This window comes from Ovis canadensis, chromosome 9, assembly GCF_042477335.2.
Source record: "Ovis canadensis isolate MfBH-ARS-UI-01 breed Bighorn chromosome 9, ARS-UI_OviCan_v2, whole genome shotgun sequence".
Taxonomy (NCBI): domain Eukaryota; kingdom Metazoa; phylum Chordata; class Mammalia; order Artiodactyla; family Bovidae; genus Ovis; species Ovis canadensis.
This window is the reverse complement of record NC_091253.1, coordinates 49,883,662-49,900,011: the sequence shown is the minus strand read 5'-3', so window position 1 is coordinate 49,900,011 and position 16,350 is coordinate 49,883,662. Positions and strand designations below refer to the sequence as shown.

General features: G+C 43.4%; 1 protein-coding gene across 1 annotated transcript in view; it reads right to left on the bottom strand.

Moving 5' to 3' along the window:
• Nucleotides 1-8,272, bottom strand: part of CLVS1 (clavesin 1) — a 150,105-nt gene extending 141,833 nt beyond the window's left edge. Inside the window, exon 1 of the mRNA XM_069600093.1 lies at nt 7,818-8,272. Within this exon, the coding sequence (XP_069456194.1) occupies nt 7,818-8,272 (455 nt within the window). The remainder of the gene's footprint in view (nt 1-7,817) is intronic.
• Between the last annotated feature and the right edge of the window lie 8,078 nt (nt 8,273-16,350).

Below are 16,350 nucleotides of genomic sequence, written 5' to 3'. Positions count from 1 at the left end.
CCATACTGAGCCATGCTAGAACCCAAGGGACAAGGAAAAATCAATAATTCCTATCCTGCCTACTTTAAAGTTTTGACATATTGTTCATGAAGAATTTTTGTTTGCATGAATTTTGATCCTAAAATATAGTTTTTGACAATATTATTTACTTTGATTAATGAGAGCTTTGGTGCCCCTTCGATTTTGTGCTCAGGCAAATACCCCAGCCCCTCACCCTGATCTGAGCCCTGGGGCTGAGGTCTTGGCTCAGGCTCCCAGGTCTTCAAGCCAGATGGTTGTGCTTCATCACAGATGTTTTGTCCCTAGTTCTGTATGTTGGGGAAGGAGAGCCCACAGGATTCACTGCCTACTTATAATAACTCTCTATACTTGAAAGTAGTAATCAAGCTGTTCATCAGCTGCCTTTTCTCTCCACTAAATTACCCTAACGTGGCTCTTCCTTAGAATGTCTCAGCCTCCTTAAAGAACCAAGTTTTCAACTCATTTTCAACCTGGCCACTGATTTTTGAGCATTTAGTTGTAAATAATACAAGGACAAAAGAATGTCCAGTGTAATTTTATGTATTTGGACTTGCAATGCATTTCTGATTGTTTTTCCTCCCCTCATTAAAGTACTTGGGGGCCAGCTTGTCTACAGAGCACCAATGGATGCTACTGTAATCTATGAAAGTGAAAGTGTTAGTCGCTCAGTTGTGTCCGATTCTTTGCAACCCCATGGACCGTAGCCTGCTAGGCTCATCTGGCCATGTATTTTTCTAGGCAAAAATACTGCAGTGGGTTGCCATTCCCTTCTCCAGGGGACCTTCCCACACAGGGATCAAACCCTGGGTCTCCTGCATTGCAGGCAGACTCTTTACCATCTGAGCTACCAGAGTAGCCAACTGTAGTCTGTGGCAAGGCTATTATTACCTGAACCACCCTGCTCCCAATGCTTTTCTGATATCCTGAGACTATAATAAGCATAAATAGCATAATAGACTATAATAAGCATAATAAAAGGACACGTGACTTCTCAGAGCCTCCCAGCCACAATTAAGCTACTGTGCAGGACTCTGGAGCAGGGTGTCTTGGAGTCTCAGCTGTATTGTCTGTACTTTCCAGGTGGAGGGAAGTTAGTCATGGCGTCAAATTCTGCCACCCTTAGAACATCTTGTGGGCCAGTATCCTACATCTCTACCTGATTTGGAGTTCTTTCTTAAGAAACAACTGCCATTTATTGTCTGTGCTAGTGTGCATACTAAGTCACTTCAGTTATGTCCAACTCTGTACGACCCTATGAGCTGTAGCCCACCAGGCTCCTCCATCCATGGGAAATCTCCAGGGAAGAATACTGGAGTGGGTTGCCATGCCCTCCTCCAGGGGATCTTCCCCACCCAAGGATCAAACCTACATCTCCTATGTCTCCTGCGTTGGCAGGCAGGTTCTTTAGCACTTGACCTGGGGACTCCCACATTGCAGGCAGATTCTTCACCATCAGAGACACCAGGGAAGCCTATTTATTGACTACCAACTAATGTTAGTCTATGATCATGGTCATCTCAGGTGAGAAACTGAGGTTAATAAGAGTTTAATCAACTTGCTCAGGATCATAGGGCTGGTTGGAAGGGGGCTGGGATTTGAAACTGGCCATCTGGCTTCCAAGTCTGCGCATTTAATCATTATCTTATTCTACCTCTTGGACCCTATCAACTGCAGCAATTGGGGGTTAATCCTCGCAACAGCTCCACATGCCAGATAGTATACCCATTTCTGCTCTTTGGGACCCCATGGACTGTAGCCCACCAGGCTCCTCTGTCCATGGGATTCTCCAGGCAAGAATACTGGAGTGGGTAGCCATTTCCTTCTCCAGAGGATCTTCTTGACCCAGGGATGGAACCCAGGTCTCTTGCATTGCAGGTGGATTCTTTATCATCTGAACCACCAGGGAAGCCCCAAAATAGCTTAACCAAATTTAACTTTTTTTTTTTTTAACTGAGCAAAATCCAGAAAAAAATGGACATGGTTCCTCAGTGCTCACATCTTCCCCTCTATGGGAATGGCATCCCTGGGCACATCAGACTGTGCGGCACCCATGCAAGTGCAGCTCAGAAACTAGATGGAGATTTCTTGTCTATCAGCCCTTAAGGGAAAAGCTGTGAATTCTTGCCGATGCTGATGGGAGTTTAGGTGAGAAAGATCAAAAGCCTCATTGAGCAAGAGTGGTCCCGAGACTTCTTACACACTGGGCCGGTGAGCTGAAATGTACACTCTGCTGACCCTGGAGGTGCCAGCTTCCTTCCATGAATTAGTAGGTAGTGTAACCTGGTGCGTCGTGTCTAACTCTTTGCGACCCCATGGTCTGTAGCCTGCCAGGCTCCTCCGTCCATGGGATTCTCCAGGCAAGAATACTGGAGTGGGGTTGCCATTTCCTCCAGGGGATCTTCCTTACCCAGGGATGGAACCCACATCTCTTGTATCTCTTGGATAGGCAGGCAAATTCTTTACCACTACGTCACCTGGGAAGCCCAAATGAGTAGGTGGGTGCTGATTTAATCTGGCTCATTTCCATTCAGCCTGGCTGCCTCAGAAAAGACAGAAGTCTAGAAGCTCCTGCCAAGACCCCATTTCTGGAGGAGGCTGGTGGATGTGCTGGGAGCCCAGAGACTCTGGGCCTCTGTGTGCATACTTAGCTCTGCACGTGCCCCTGGTGGACAGCACTCCCCGTCACTCACCAGCCTGTGCTCTCGCTCAGGCTGTCTGGGGTCTAGATGAATGAGATTTACATAGTTTTAATAAATATTAATAACAGTTTTAATCTCAGTACACCTTTCATATGAGACATTCAAATGGCTTTCCAGTTGTCTCAGGCTCCCCGAGAGAGTCAAGTAATCATTTTGCAAAGCTACACCAATTCTTCAGGCCTCCAGGGCTCAGTTAGGCTAGGTCTGTGTGATGGGGAACATGTCTGGGGAGAAAGCCAACAAGTGCTGAGGACAGCAAGGGGCAGATAGACTCATCAGCCCACTTCCATCTTCAAATATCATACTCTTGTCTCTGGTTTCAATTTATTTACCATCTGTGCTATATTATTTTTATTTGTTGCTGTTGTTTAGTTGCCATGTCATGTCCAACTCTTTGCAGCTCCATGGACTGTAGCTTCTCTGTCCATGGGATTTCCCAGGCAAGCATACTGGAGTGGGTTGCCATTTCCTCCTCCAGGGCATCTTCCTGACCCAGGGATTGAAACTGAGTCTCTTGCATTGGCAGGTGGATTCTTTACCACTGAATACTATAAGCCCATTTTATAAGCCCAGTATTCATGTTAATACTTTAAGTATTACTGCATGTTTACCATGTACCATGCAACGAGCTGTGTAACTTAAATGCATTATTTCATTCAGTCTTCTCAGCTACATTATTAAATAAGCTTGCTTATCATCCCCTATCATTTTGCCTTTTCATACTATTCATGGGGTTTGCCATTCCCTTCTCCAGTGGACCACATTCTGTCAGGCAACAAATGTCCATCTAGTCAAGGCTATGGTTTTTCTAGTGGTCATGTATGGATGTGAGAGTTGGACTGTGAAGAAGGCTGAGTGCTGAAGAATTGATGCTTTTGAACTGTGGTGTTGGAGAAGACTCTTAAGAGTCCCTTGGACTGCAAGGAGACCCAACCAGTCCATTCTAAAGGAGATCAGCCCTGGGATTTCTTTGGAGGGAATGATGCTGAAGCTGAAACTCCAGTACTTTGGCCACCTCATGTGAAGAGTTGACTCATTGGAAAAGACTCTGATGCTAGGAGGGATTGGGGGCAGGCGGAGAAGGGGACAAGAGAGGATGAGATGGCTGGATGGCATCACCAACTCGACAGAAGTGAGTCTGAGTGAACTCTGGGAGTTGGTGATGGACAGGGAGGCCTGGTGTGCTGCGATTCATGAGGTCGCAAAGAGTCGGACACGACTGAGTGACTGAACTGAACTAAACTATCATCCCCACCTTCCAAGTGAGAAAACAGAGTCAGAAAGGAGAGAGGTTACTTGTCCCGCCCGGGTCATATAACCAGTAAATCACGTGACAGTATCATAGTTCAGACTGAGGTTTGTTTGCTTCTGATCATCTGTGGCTGTCAATGGGGTAGCCTTAACCTTTCACCTTCTTGTTAAAGCCAGAATGGTTTGGAACAAATACTATTCTAGTATTCTGCCTCTAGCCTGGATAGGAGGGGAGTGATAATGGATACACGTATACTCCAGTATGAAATAAACAGTTAAAAATAAAGCTGCTTCAAGTAGACCCAGCCTTTGGTGGAGGAAGAGAGGAGGGGTGTAAGTAAGAGTGTGTACGTGTGTACGTGTGTGTGTGTGTGAGAGAGAGAGAGAGATTACTTTAAAGAACCTAGTGACTCAGAAGCCTATAGAGTGAATTTTAAAATCCCTCTCCATCCATAGGATCAGGCTGAATGAGCTTCACATTCATGAACCATTAGAGATGGAAGGTGTTTCAGAGATTACCTAGTTCACGCTCTTCATCTTACACCTAAGGAAACTGAGGAGAAGAGACATGAAGCACCTCGTTTGAGGTTATCATAATCATAAAGATGTGAATGATTCCCTTGGAGACTTGTTTCTTTTTGCTTCTTAACACCACATTTGGAGATATGTACAGACCAAAGACTAACAGAAAACAGGATACTATATGGTGATGGTCTCTTCACGTCTAAATCGTTGCTTACTGGTGTTCTGTGTGTCACGTGTCTTAGCAGACAGAAGTTCTCGAACACGTGTGACAACTATGCACGATCATTCTCCAGAGTCATCAGACTTTACTGTTTCAAAATCCAAAGTGTTCGTATGTCCTTTCCAAGAGGACAGCTGTTTCTGCTAGTTAAACTAGGGCTCCTGTCCACTGTGGATGGCTTATGTCTCAGAAGGAATTCTCCCGTGGTAGGGGTCAGCCGTCCATGTGTTTGCATCATTACCAGACAGTGGGTGCCCAAAGCACTGTTTGCTGGGAGGGACATGTATTTTTGTCGTGTCCTCAGTGACTTAGCACACACTCTGGCACCAAGTCTACACTCAACAAATGTTTGTCAAGTGAATGATGCATGGGTGAATGTGAGGACCTGGAAATCTTTAATTGGAATATAATTGCTTTACAATGTCGGTTTCTGACATATGACAACACGAATTAGCCATGAGTATACATATGTCTGCTCCCTCTTAAGCCTCCCTCCCACACCACTACGTTGTTGCAGACATCCGGCTGGGCTCCCTGTGTTATACAACAGCTTCCTGCTAGCTATCATTACACATGGTGGTGTATATGCCAATCCCAACTTCCCAGTTTGTCCCACCCTCTCCTTCCTCTGCTGTGCCAAGTCCATTCTCTACATCTTCATCTCTATTCCTGCCCTGCAAATAGGTTCATCAATTTAAAAGAAAAAAAATGGACCAAGTTCATTAACAGATCCTTCACAATAAAATACATACAGATGGCAAGTTAGCATATGAAAAAAAAAAAAAAAGACCTGGAAATCTTTCTCATCGGTAGAACACTGTAATGAGAAGCTCATCCTTAACACCTATGGGATAACAGAGCAGAGACACAGCAGGGCATCCTGGGCTGTGGTGCAGATCTGAACCGTCTATATATAGACTGATAGTAGTAAAACATTCCAATACCTTTTCAGGGTTTGCTGTTGTTTAGTCACTCAGTCGTGTCTGACTCTGCAACCCCGTGGACTGCAGAATGCCAGGTTTCCCTGTTCTTCACCATCTAGATTGCCCTATTCCAATTTTTCAACCAGAAAACAGTCGGTGGAATCGCTAAAGTGTCCCACGCTAATCATCTTTAGGGTGAGGCCTAGTCATATGAGGCACAAAACAGCACCCTAGAAATTTCTTTTAATTATATTTGGATGAGGGGCTCTTTGGTATATTTTGAAAGTTAAACCTGTGTTTCCCCAAGTACCATAATTTCAGTATGATACCCCTGTGAGAGCTCAAGTCACAGGCAAAGTTTTGGAGATTAGTCCATACATTCTTTCTAATTCAACATTTATTGCCTATTGGACTATGTGCCCAAGAGATAAACATGAAAAAGGTGCAGTCTGTTGCCCTCAAGGAAACGGCAGTCTTGGGAGGAGGGGTAAGAAAGAACACACACGTAGGCATGCAATTATAATAAAGCCAAGATAAGAGAACCCTCTCTCAAATCAACCCCCGTTCTGTGTCTCACTCGTTGTGTGCCACTGAATGAGTCGCTTAACTTTGCAAAACTGGGATCATAGGAATACCATCATGAAAAGTTCTTGGGTAGATTAAATGAGATTATATGTGTTCAAAAATATCGGCTATAATAACAGTGGTTCTTAAACTGCTGTTGTAAATACCTGAGTGGAAAAACATGGGCAGAGGAAGACACCTCATGGAACAGGGTTGGGATGGATATTGATGAAGACTATCTTCCCGAAGAACACTAGAGATAGGTATGAGACAGTGGGCAGGGTATGTTCAAGTTGGTTGGATTTGGCATTCGAAATGTTGACCCTCCTTTAAGTCTCTGGTGGAGTGAGTCCAGAGGCTTGGAGACATGTCAAAACCACAATTACTAGTATTTAAGGCAAAGCTTACACTTCCAACCAGCTGGACTGGAGACCATGAAAAAAAGCAGAGGGTGAAGCAGAGCAGGAGATGAAGAAGAATTGTAAAGGGCTTTATTTTACTTTGAGGACTTACAGGTCATTGAAGAATTTTAATGAGAGGAGTGATATAGCGGAATTTTGGGAGGGTTACTCTGATGATTGTAAAGACTAGAATGGCTCAGAGGAGACTGGACCAGAGGCACGGAGCCTGTCAGAAGGCTGTCTGAGTGATGCAGGTGAGAAACGAGGACTTACACTAGGGCAGTAGCCGTAGGAGCCACTAAAAACAAGAGACTCGAGCGGGTTTTAAAAAGAAAGGAGCAGGACTCAGCAATTAATGAAATGTGAGGAGCAATGGCGGGGAGTGGTCCAGAGAGACACTCAGGTTTCTGGCTCAAGAGACTGGATGGATGGAAGAGCGGGAAAGATGATGCACTCAGTTTGGGACGTGTTGAGTTTGTAGTTATTTATGGGACTTTCAGGAGAAATGTTCAAAGCCGTTTGGGTGGAAAGGTCTGGCATGCAGAAAAAATGTCAGGTATTAAACTCATGGACAGGATCCAAGGAATTATTTCATGTGTTGAAAATACTTGATTTAAAGCCATCTACTGCATCCACTTTTCTTGTTGTTAAAGATGAGAACATAAAAGATGGAATATATGGATCTTCTAAAAGACCAGATTTCAGTTTTATGAAAATATGTGACCCCCTCTGATGAAAAGAATAACTTCTGGGGTCTCTACAATTCTAACTTGTGTTCCAAAACATTGCTGTGGATCTGGAATCACCTTCTGATGTCAGTGAAAGACCCGTGGCCTTGAAAGTTTCTTTGCAGATGAAGATAATGAGTGCATGTGTGTATGCTAAGTAGCTTCAGTCATGCCTGACTCTGTGCAACCCTATGGACTGTAGCCCAACAGGCTTTGCTGTGGGATTCTCCAGGCGAGAATACTGGAATGGGTTGCCATGCCCTCTTCAGGGGATCTTCCTGACCCACGGATCAAACCCACATATGTTAATGTTTCCTGCATCAGCAGGCGAGTTCTTTCCCACTGGCACCATCTGGGAAGCCTGGATGTAGAGAATATATATGTTTAAATAAGAGCCCATTATCCATAAAGGCTTATAGCCCCAAACATGCAGTGACAATGCTTATGAAACAGAGGAACCAAATAAAGACACTATCTACATTTACCTACTCTGATCCCAATTGGCTGCGAACAGCAGAAGAATCTTCCTGCCGTAGTGATCACGGTTTTCCAACACTCCAGGGAACCCATCAATGAGAGCCCTCTTAATGCCAGGATCATCGGCCTTGAAGTTTTTGAACATGTCCAGGTTTAGCTGGCGGTACTGGAAGTACTGGGCCAGGAGTCTGAAGGCATCTGCTTGGTGAAACTTCCTGGCTCGGAGAAACCTCAGGATGAAGGCATCATCTGTGCGTAAGAATCCGATGTCAGGCCTGGTGATGATCATGTCTCTGACTTGCTGGATATCCTGGTGTAAAACGTCTGGGTTTTCATTCAGTTCCAGGCGTGCTTTCTCTATAGTCTCTGGGCTGAGTCCAGCCTGTAAATGGGTCATCTTGGTTGAATCTCCTTTCGAAGTGCTTAATTTCTGATGTTTGGGAAGAAAAGAGACTGGTCCCATTCACGTGATGGTCTGCTGAAATCGTGGCCCATTCAACAGTCTTTTTACCACCAAGCTGCCACTGAAACAGACAAGCAGAGACTCTTCTTTCTGTTCCTGGAAAATGGTTGGACATTCAGATTCTATGTGGTGGTGGCCAGCCAGAAGAGAAGCCAAACCAAGGCCATTGCTTACTGCAAAACAAATACACACAAATAGATCATACAAAGGTCTGGGCAAATGACCTGGAACTCAGAAAAGCAGTATATTATGCTGTAGAGCTGATTAGAAGAATAAAGGGTATATATTATTTAAAATAGGGTCTTTGGCATAATTTCATTATTCACACCTTCCGTGTGTAATGGGTTTCCCTGATAGTTCAGTTGGTAAAGAATCTGCCTGCAGTGCAAGAAATCCCGGTTCGATCCCTGGGTCAGGAAGATCTGCTGGAGAAGGAATAGGCTACCCACACCAAGTATTCCTGGGCTTCCCTTATGGCTCAGCTGGTAAAGAACCCTCCTGCAATGTGGGAGATCTGGGTTTGATGCCTGCGTTGGGAGAAGGGAAAGGGTACCACTCCAGTATTCTGGCCTGAAGAATTCCATGGACTGTATAGTCCATGGGTTGCAAAGAGTCGGACACAACTGAGTGACATTCGCTTTCACTTTTCACTGTGTAATATGCAAGTCTTTGCAATACGTTTAGGAAGTTTTTAATGATACCGACTAATTAACAGTCTACAGTCAGACTAGGAATAGCTTGCTTTTTTAATGAGTTACCCAGGAAAAGAGAAAAATCCTCCTCTGTTGCAGCCTGTTTTATGGGGCCGTTCACAGGCATTCAATCAGAGACATTAGGGCCTCCATTAGCTTCTTTTCTCAGTTTCTTTCACAGAAATACCCCCTTTTTTAAAGGCAGCCATTTGCAGCTTAACAGTGAAAAGGGGCTTTTATAAAGTCACCCTATTGTAACCTCATGGTACCTAATTACTCAAACTGAACTAAATGAACTGGAGCAGGGAGAGAAGGACAGGCTTATGGCTGGAAGCTTGACCTTCGATAATCAAATTCAACAGCAGTGAGAGAGAGGCTCATGTGAAGACATTTCCCAGCAGTCTCACTCTTATACTGAGGACAAAAGGTCTTAGAACTCTTAGTTGTCTTCTTTCCTGGCCCAATATCCATATGGACTTCAAGGTCACTTTTTGGTATAACTTTTCTGTTATCCTAAGGTATTACTTTACTTATGATAATGATTAAGTTCTTTGTTTCATTTTTCCCTTGGTGAAATGTCTTTATTTTTAATTTATTTTTTATTGAAGTATAGTTGAATTGCAATGCTGTGTTAATTACTGTTATACAGCAAAGTGACTCAGTTATTCTTTGTCATATTCTTTTCCATTCTGGTTTATCACAGGATATTGAATATAGTTTCCTGTGCTATACAGTAGGACCTTGTTTTTTTTATTTTTCCCATTCTATATATGACAGTTTGCATCTGCTAATCCCAAACTCCCAGTCCAGCCCTCTCTCACCCTCCTTTCCCTTGGCAACCACCCGTCTGCTCTCTATGTCTGACTCTATTTCTATTTCACAGATAGGTTCATTTCTGTCATATTTTAGATTTCACACCGAAGTGACATCATATGGTATTTGTCTTTCCCTTTCTGACCTGCAATCCCAATCCTAGGCATATAACCAGACACAACTATAATTCAAAAAGATACATGTTCACAGCAATGCTTTTAACAGTAGCCACGACATGGAAACAATCTAAATGCCCATCGACAAATGAATGGGAAAAAGATGTGGTACATACACAAGACTGAATACTGCTCGGTCATAAAAAAGAACCGTAAGCTTCCAGATGTTCAAGCTGGATTTCAAAAAGTCAGAAGAACCAGAGATCAAACTGCCAACATCTGCTGGATCATGGAAAAAGCAAGAGAGTTCCAGAAAAACATCTACTTTTGCTTTATTGATTACACCAAAGCCTATGACTATGTGTATCAAAACGAACTTGGAAAATTCTTAAAGAGAAGGGATACCAGACCACCTGACCTGCCTGTTAAGAAATCTGTATGCAGGTCAAGAAGCAACAGTTAGAACTGGACATGGAACAGCAAAATTGGTTCCAAATCGGGAAAGGAGTACGTCAAGGTATATTGTCACCCTGCTTATTTAACTTATATGCAGAGTACATTTGTGAAATGCTAGGTTGGATGAAGCACAAACTGGAATCAAGATTGCTGGGAGAAATATCAATAACTCCAGATACACAGATGACACCACCCTTATGGCAGAAAGTGAAGGGGAACTAAAGAGCCTCTTGATGAAGGTGAAAGAGGAGAATGAAAAAGTTGGCTTAAAACTCAACATTCAGAAAACTAAGATCATGGCATCCAGTCCCATCACTTCATGGCAAATAGATGGAGAAACAATGGAAACAGTGAAAGACCTTATTTTGGGGGGCTTCAAAATCACTGCAGATGGTGAATGCAGCCATGAAATTAAAAGACGCTTGCTCCTTGGAAGAAAAGCTATGACCAACTTAGACAGTATATTAAAAAGCAGAGACATTACTTTGGCAACAAAAGTCTGTCTAGTCAAAGCTATGGTTTTTCCAGTAGTCATATATGGATGTGAGAGTTGGACTATAAAGAAAGCTGAGCGCCAAAGAATTTATGCTTTTGAAACATGGTGTTGGAGAAGACTCTTGAGAGTCCCTTGGACAGCAAGAAGTTCCAACCAGTCAATCCTAAAGGAAATCAGTCCTGAATATTCATTGGAAGGACTGATGTTGAAGCTGAAACTCCAATACTTTGTCCACCTGATGGAAAGAACTGACTCATTTGAAAACACCCTGATGCTGGGAATGACTGAAGGTGGGAGAAGAAGGGGATGACAGAGGATGAGATGGTTGGATGGCATCACCGACAAGATGGATATGAGTTTGAGCATGCTCTGGGAGTTGGTGATGGACAGGGAAGCCTGGCGTGCTGCAGTCCATGGGGTCGCAAAGAGTCAGACACAACTGAACAACTGAACTGAACTGATAAGAAAGAATGAAATTAATGCTGTTGGTAGCAACATGGATGCAACTAGAGATTAGCATACTTAATGATTATTTGAAGCCCTTCAGGTTTTTCTACCTAAATGGTATACAGACAAATGCTCATATTATTTGCATCTTTCTCATTTTAAATATGTTTAACCTCTTTCAGACATCAGTTTGGTTTAACCTAGAAGTACCAAAAATCAGAAGACATATTAGTTTTAAAAAAACTTGGAGGTGTGTATTTTTTTCCCCTAGCTTTCCTAGATCAAACAGTATTTGCAACAAGAGGCAGAACATTTACTTACAACATAATTGTTAACACTTTATCATACAAAATAATTTTAAAGATAAAATGATTCTTTCAACTTAATTTAGGACTAGCTATAATTTCTATAGGGAGATAATCACTTCACACATTTCTGCTTTATATTGCCTTTGTGATAGATGAAAATGGGTTCAGATAATTAGTATTCATTTTCAAGAATGAATGTAGAATAGTAAAAGTTTTATTTATAAAATGTTGGCTTTGCAAAGTAATTTGTAAAATGTAGCATTTGGCTCTGAAAGTGAGAAAATAAGTATAACAAAGTCCTTATTCTCACTGATTCCAAAACTGAAGACAGTAAAGGAATATAGTTCTCTATGAACTAGTCCCAGGGTTGGAAGAATGTTTAAAATCCATCTAGTTCAATGTCCATCTGATGTTAAAATTCCCTCTTTAACAACCTCACCACACTCCTTCAAAAAGTTCCCTTGTTTGATGTCTCCCTCTTCAAATTCTTCCCTGGACTTCCCTGGTGGCTCAGATGGTAAAGTGTCTGCCTACAATGTGGGAGACCCAGGTTCAGTCCCTGGGTCAGGAAGATCTCCTGGAGAAGGAAATGGCAACCCACTCCAATATTCTTGCCTGGAAAATCCCATGGATGAGGAGCCTGGTAGACTACAGTCCATGAGGTCACAAAGAGTTGGACACAACTGAGCAACTTCACTTCTTCAAATTCACCTCGATACCCACTGTGTGCTTCCCTGGTGGCTCAGACAGTACTGAATCCACCTGCAATGCGGGAGACCTGGGTTTGATCCCTGGTTTGGGAAGATCCCCTGGAGGAGGAAATGGCAACCCACTCCAGTATTCTTTCCTGGAAAATCCCCATGGACAGAGATCCTAGCAGGCTACAGTCCATGGAGTTGCACAGAGCTGGACATGACCGAGCGACTAAGCACACAGCATACCCACCGCAATCTACCTTGACTCTCACCACCCAGTGGCTGAGATGATCATATAGTTTATTATCCAAATTTAGACACCAGGAGGCGCTAATAACAATGATACTGGGACAACACGCAGAACTGGGGACAGTGCCGAGCAAACCCAGATGATCCCTCTGCTGGTGCGTGACCTTTCTGTCGCTACTGCCAGTGGACAAATTTCAGCACCATTTATGTGTGCATGACCCCATTAGCATTTGATGTTGATGACTTCCTAAAACTATTTTCTCACTCTTTCCTGTAATTTCATGTACCTTATTTTTCTCCCAGCCTCTGTCCATTCCTGCTCCATCTTTGTATGTGCTCACCATTTCTATGTATTATTTTCCAGGGTCCAACCATGATTTAACCACCTACATGTGGGTGACTTCAGTCCACAGCTCTCTCCTAATGCTCACGTGTATTTATATATCCACCTGCTTACTGAGCGCCCCCACTTAGATGTCCCCTAGGCCCCACACACTCAATATGTTCAAAACTGAATTCACCAGCGTTCCTCATCCTGAATCTGCTCTTCGACCTCCCCCTCTTACTGACTGACATCATCTGTGTCATTTCCCACGCTGGAAGCCTGGGCGTCAGCTATTATTCCATCCCCTCCCTTACTGCCCACATTCAGGCAGTCACTTCCATAATATTTCTCAGATCTTCCCAGTTCTTTCCATCCTTTTTCATGGTCTTTGTTTAGACCACATCACCACTCATCTGTTTAGTCCTGCAATATCCCCTTGATGGTATCCTTGCTGCCAACCTTGACTTTCCCTTGTCCATTCTTTGTATTAATATTTAAATCTTCTCATGTGACTCCTTTTTTAAAATTGATTTTTACTGAAGTATAGCTGCTTTACAAAGTTGTGCTACTTTTCTACGGTATGGCAAAGTCAATCAGCTCTATATATTCATATATCCCCCTTTTTTTTGGATTTCCTTCTCATTTAGGTCACTCCAGAGCACTGAGAAGGCAATGGCACCCTGCTCCAGTACTCTTCCCTGGAAAATCCCATGGACAGAGGAGCCTGGTGGGCTGCAGTCCATGGGGTCGCTAAGAGTCGGACACAACTGAGCGACTTCACTTTGATTTTTCACTTTCATGCATTGGAGAAGGAAATGGCAACCCACTCCAGTGTTCTTGCCTGGAAAATCCCAGGGATGGGGGAGCCTGGTGGGCTGCCGTTTATGGGGTCGCACAGAGTTGGACACGACTGAAGCGACTTAGCAGCAGCAGCAGCAGCAGAGCACTGAGTAGGGTTCCCTGAGCTATATAGTAGGTTCTCATGAGTTATCTATTTTATACATAGTATCGATAGCGTACATATGTCAATCTCAACCTCCCAATTCATCCCAGCCCCCCATGTCACTCCTTGATCAACATCAATCAATAGCTTCCAGTTGTTCTAGGATGAAATATAAAACCCTGTGACGTGGACCTGGTTTCTGAGACTCTGGTCCCCATCTGTGTCCCCAGATCCACCATCCATCCATGCTGCCACACCAAGACACTTGTGGTCTCTTCTCTCACCACTGGGCCTTGGAAAAAGATGCTCCCTCTGTCTAGAACAACCACTGGCTAACTCCTCTTACCCTTAAGTAGTCACCACCCAGGAACTCTCTCATCTTCAGAGGTCAGGCGTAGTCCCCTCACCCTTACCAAAATGACATTTTATCACCAGTTTCCCCTCTCCCTCCTTACTCTGAACTCCTCACTCGGAATCTCCTTGATTACCTGATCTTACTCATTTGTGTTTCCCCAGCACAGTCTCTGACACACAGAGGGTTTGTGCCATGCTCAGAGACTCTTCATTGTGTTCACTGCCTATCCTCAGTGTCTGGGACAGTGCCTGCACTAAGTAGGTGCCGTATGTGTACATCCATATAGGACAAATGCATAAAGTAGTCACAATGTTGGTTCACTGAGTGAATAAGTGGTTTCCCCTTCTGTTTCAGTACCTCTAGGAATGTTTTCCTTAAAGGTGTTGTAGCTGCCTCCATTTCCCTCCTTATATACAAAGTAATTTGTTCCTAGAAGAAGTTAGCCTAGGCACATTGTACTTCAGATCTTTGCCTCTTTGAAGCATTCTGGGTGAGGTTCAGGGTTCCAATCTTGGCACAATGTGCTCAGAGTACAAGGCATAGCAAAGGCTGGTCCCTGACAGAATATTTAAAGCTGCTGGGAGCAACTTCCTTACCTTACAGTTCAGGGAACTCAACAACGTTTCCAGGATAAATTACAAGGGGTTCAGGGGGAGAGTTGAAGCTGCATTTTTCACGGCCCACATCCATAGTTATGCCTCTGATCTATAATCTCTGAAATAAATTTGCTTCACTCTATATCTTTATTCTGTGCTCAGCATACAATGAGAGTTGCTGGAGAGAGTGCCCAAGCCAGGGTCACCAGTTTTCATGCTTAGGATGAAACAAACATTTTCCATTAAAGTCAAACCCTTCATTTCAGAAATCTGAATAGACTTCTACTTAAATAATAGCTCCATCAATAATATTTAAGGCACTAAAAATACTGTGCTATACGAGAATGTTCTTCAGATATAGCATTTTTAATTGTGATATTTTTTGTTCACACGAAGGATTTGGTTCTTATTCAATGTTTCTGAATTGGTCAAACAGGTATAAAGAACACACTGGACTTGATATTACCTGAAGAAGTCACAGTGGTTTCTGTCCTGGTGGTACAATAAGAATTGCTTTAATTTGGTATTTATTATCACTGTGTTTGTTATGTCCCAGGCACTTGCATACTCTAATTTTTTTACATGGTATATGATTTAATTCTTGTGCTGTCTGCTAAGTCGCTTCTGTCATGTCCAACTCTGCCACCCCATGGACTGTAGCCCATCAGGCTCCTCTGTCCATGCAGTTCTCCAGGCAAGAATACTGGGGTGGGTTGTGTTTCCTCCTCCAGGGGATCGTCCCAACACAAGGATCCATGGAACCCGCGTCTCCTATGTCTCCTGCATTGGCAGGCACGTTCTTTACCGCTAATGCCACCTGGGAATTTACTAGCTCAATTCTATGAGATGAGTATACTATTGTCCCCATTTTTCAGATGAGGAAATAGGCACAGAAGATGGTAAATGACCTTCCTAGAGTTACACAGTTACCAAGAAGCAAAACTGGGTTTAAGCTTATATTTCTAAAATCCCATGTTCCTTACTATGGTGCTCTTCTATCCTTACATATAGCAGAAAGGTTCTAATATTTACTACTTAAGACCTATGTCACCTTCAGCTAGTTACCGTCCCTCTCAGAACCTTGCTCTCCTTTCCTGAAATTCCTTCCAGCCTTACTTCCCTGGTGGCTCAGACGGTAAAGCATCTGTCTACAATGCGGGAGACCTGGGTTTGATCCCTGGGTCGGGAAGATCTGCTGGAGAAGGAAATGGCAATCCACTCCAGTGCTATTGCCTGGAAAATCCCATGGACAGAGGAGCCTGGTAGGTTACAGTCCATGGGGTCGCAAAGAGTCGGACATGACTGAGCGACTTCACTTTCACTTCACTTACTCGTCTATAAGCTTAAATGTGCCTAAGGGGTTAATAGACAATTTTAGGTAGCCTAGCAACCGACTTTACAAATGTGCGGTTACCATCTTGTCCTCATATTTCATTTGCAGATGGACTATTTAAAATCTAGCTATCTGTGACTTTTCAAGCCATCATTGATTTTTGCTTTCTTTATGTATGTTCCTAGGGCTTGACACTGGGAATGACAAGTCAGCAGCCTTGACACTCTGTTTGAAGGACTGATAGGTTGACATGC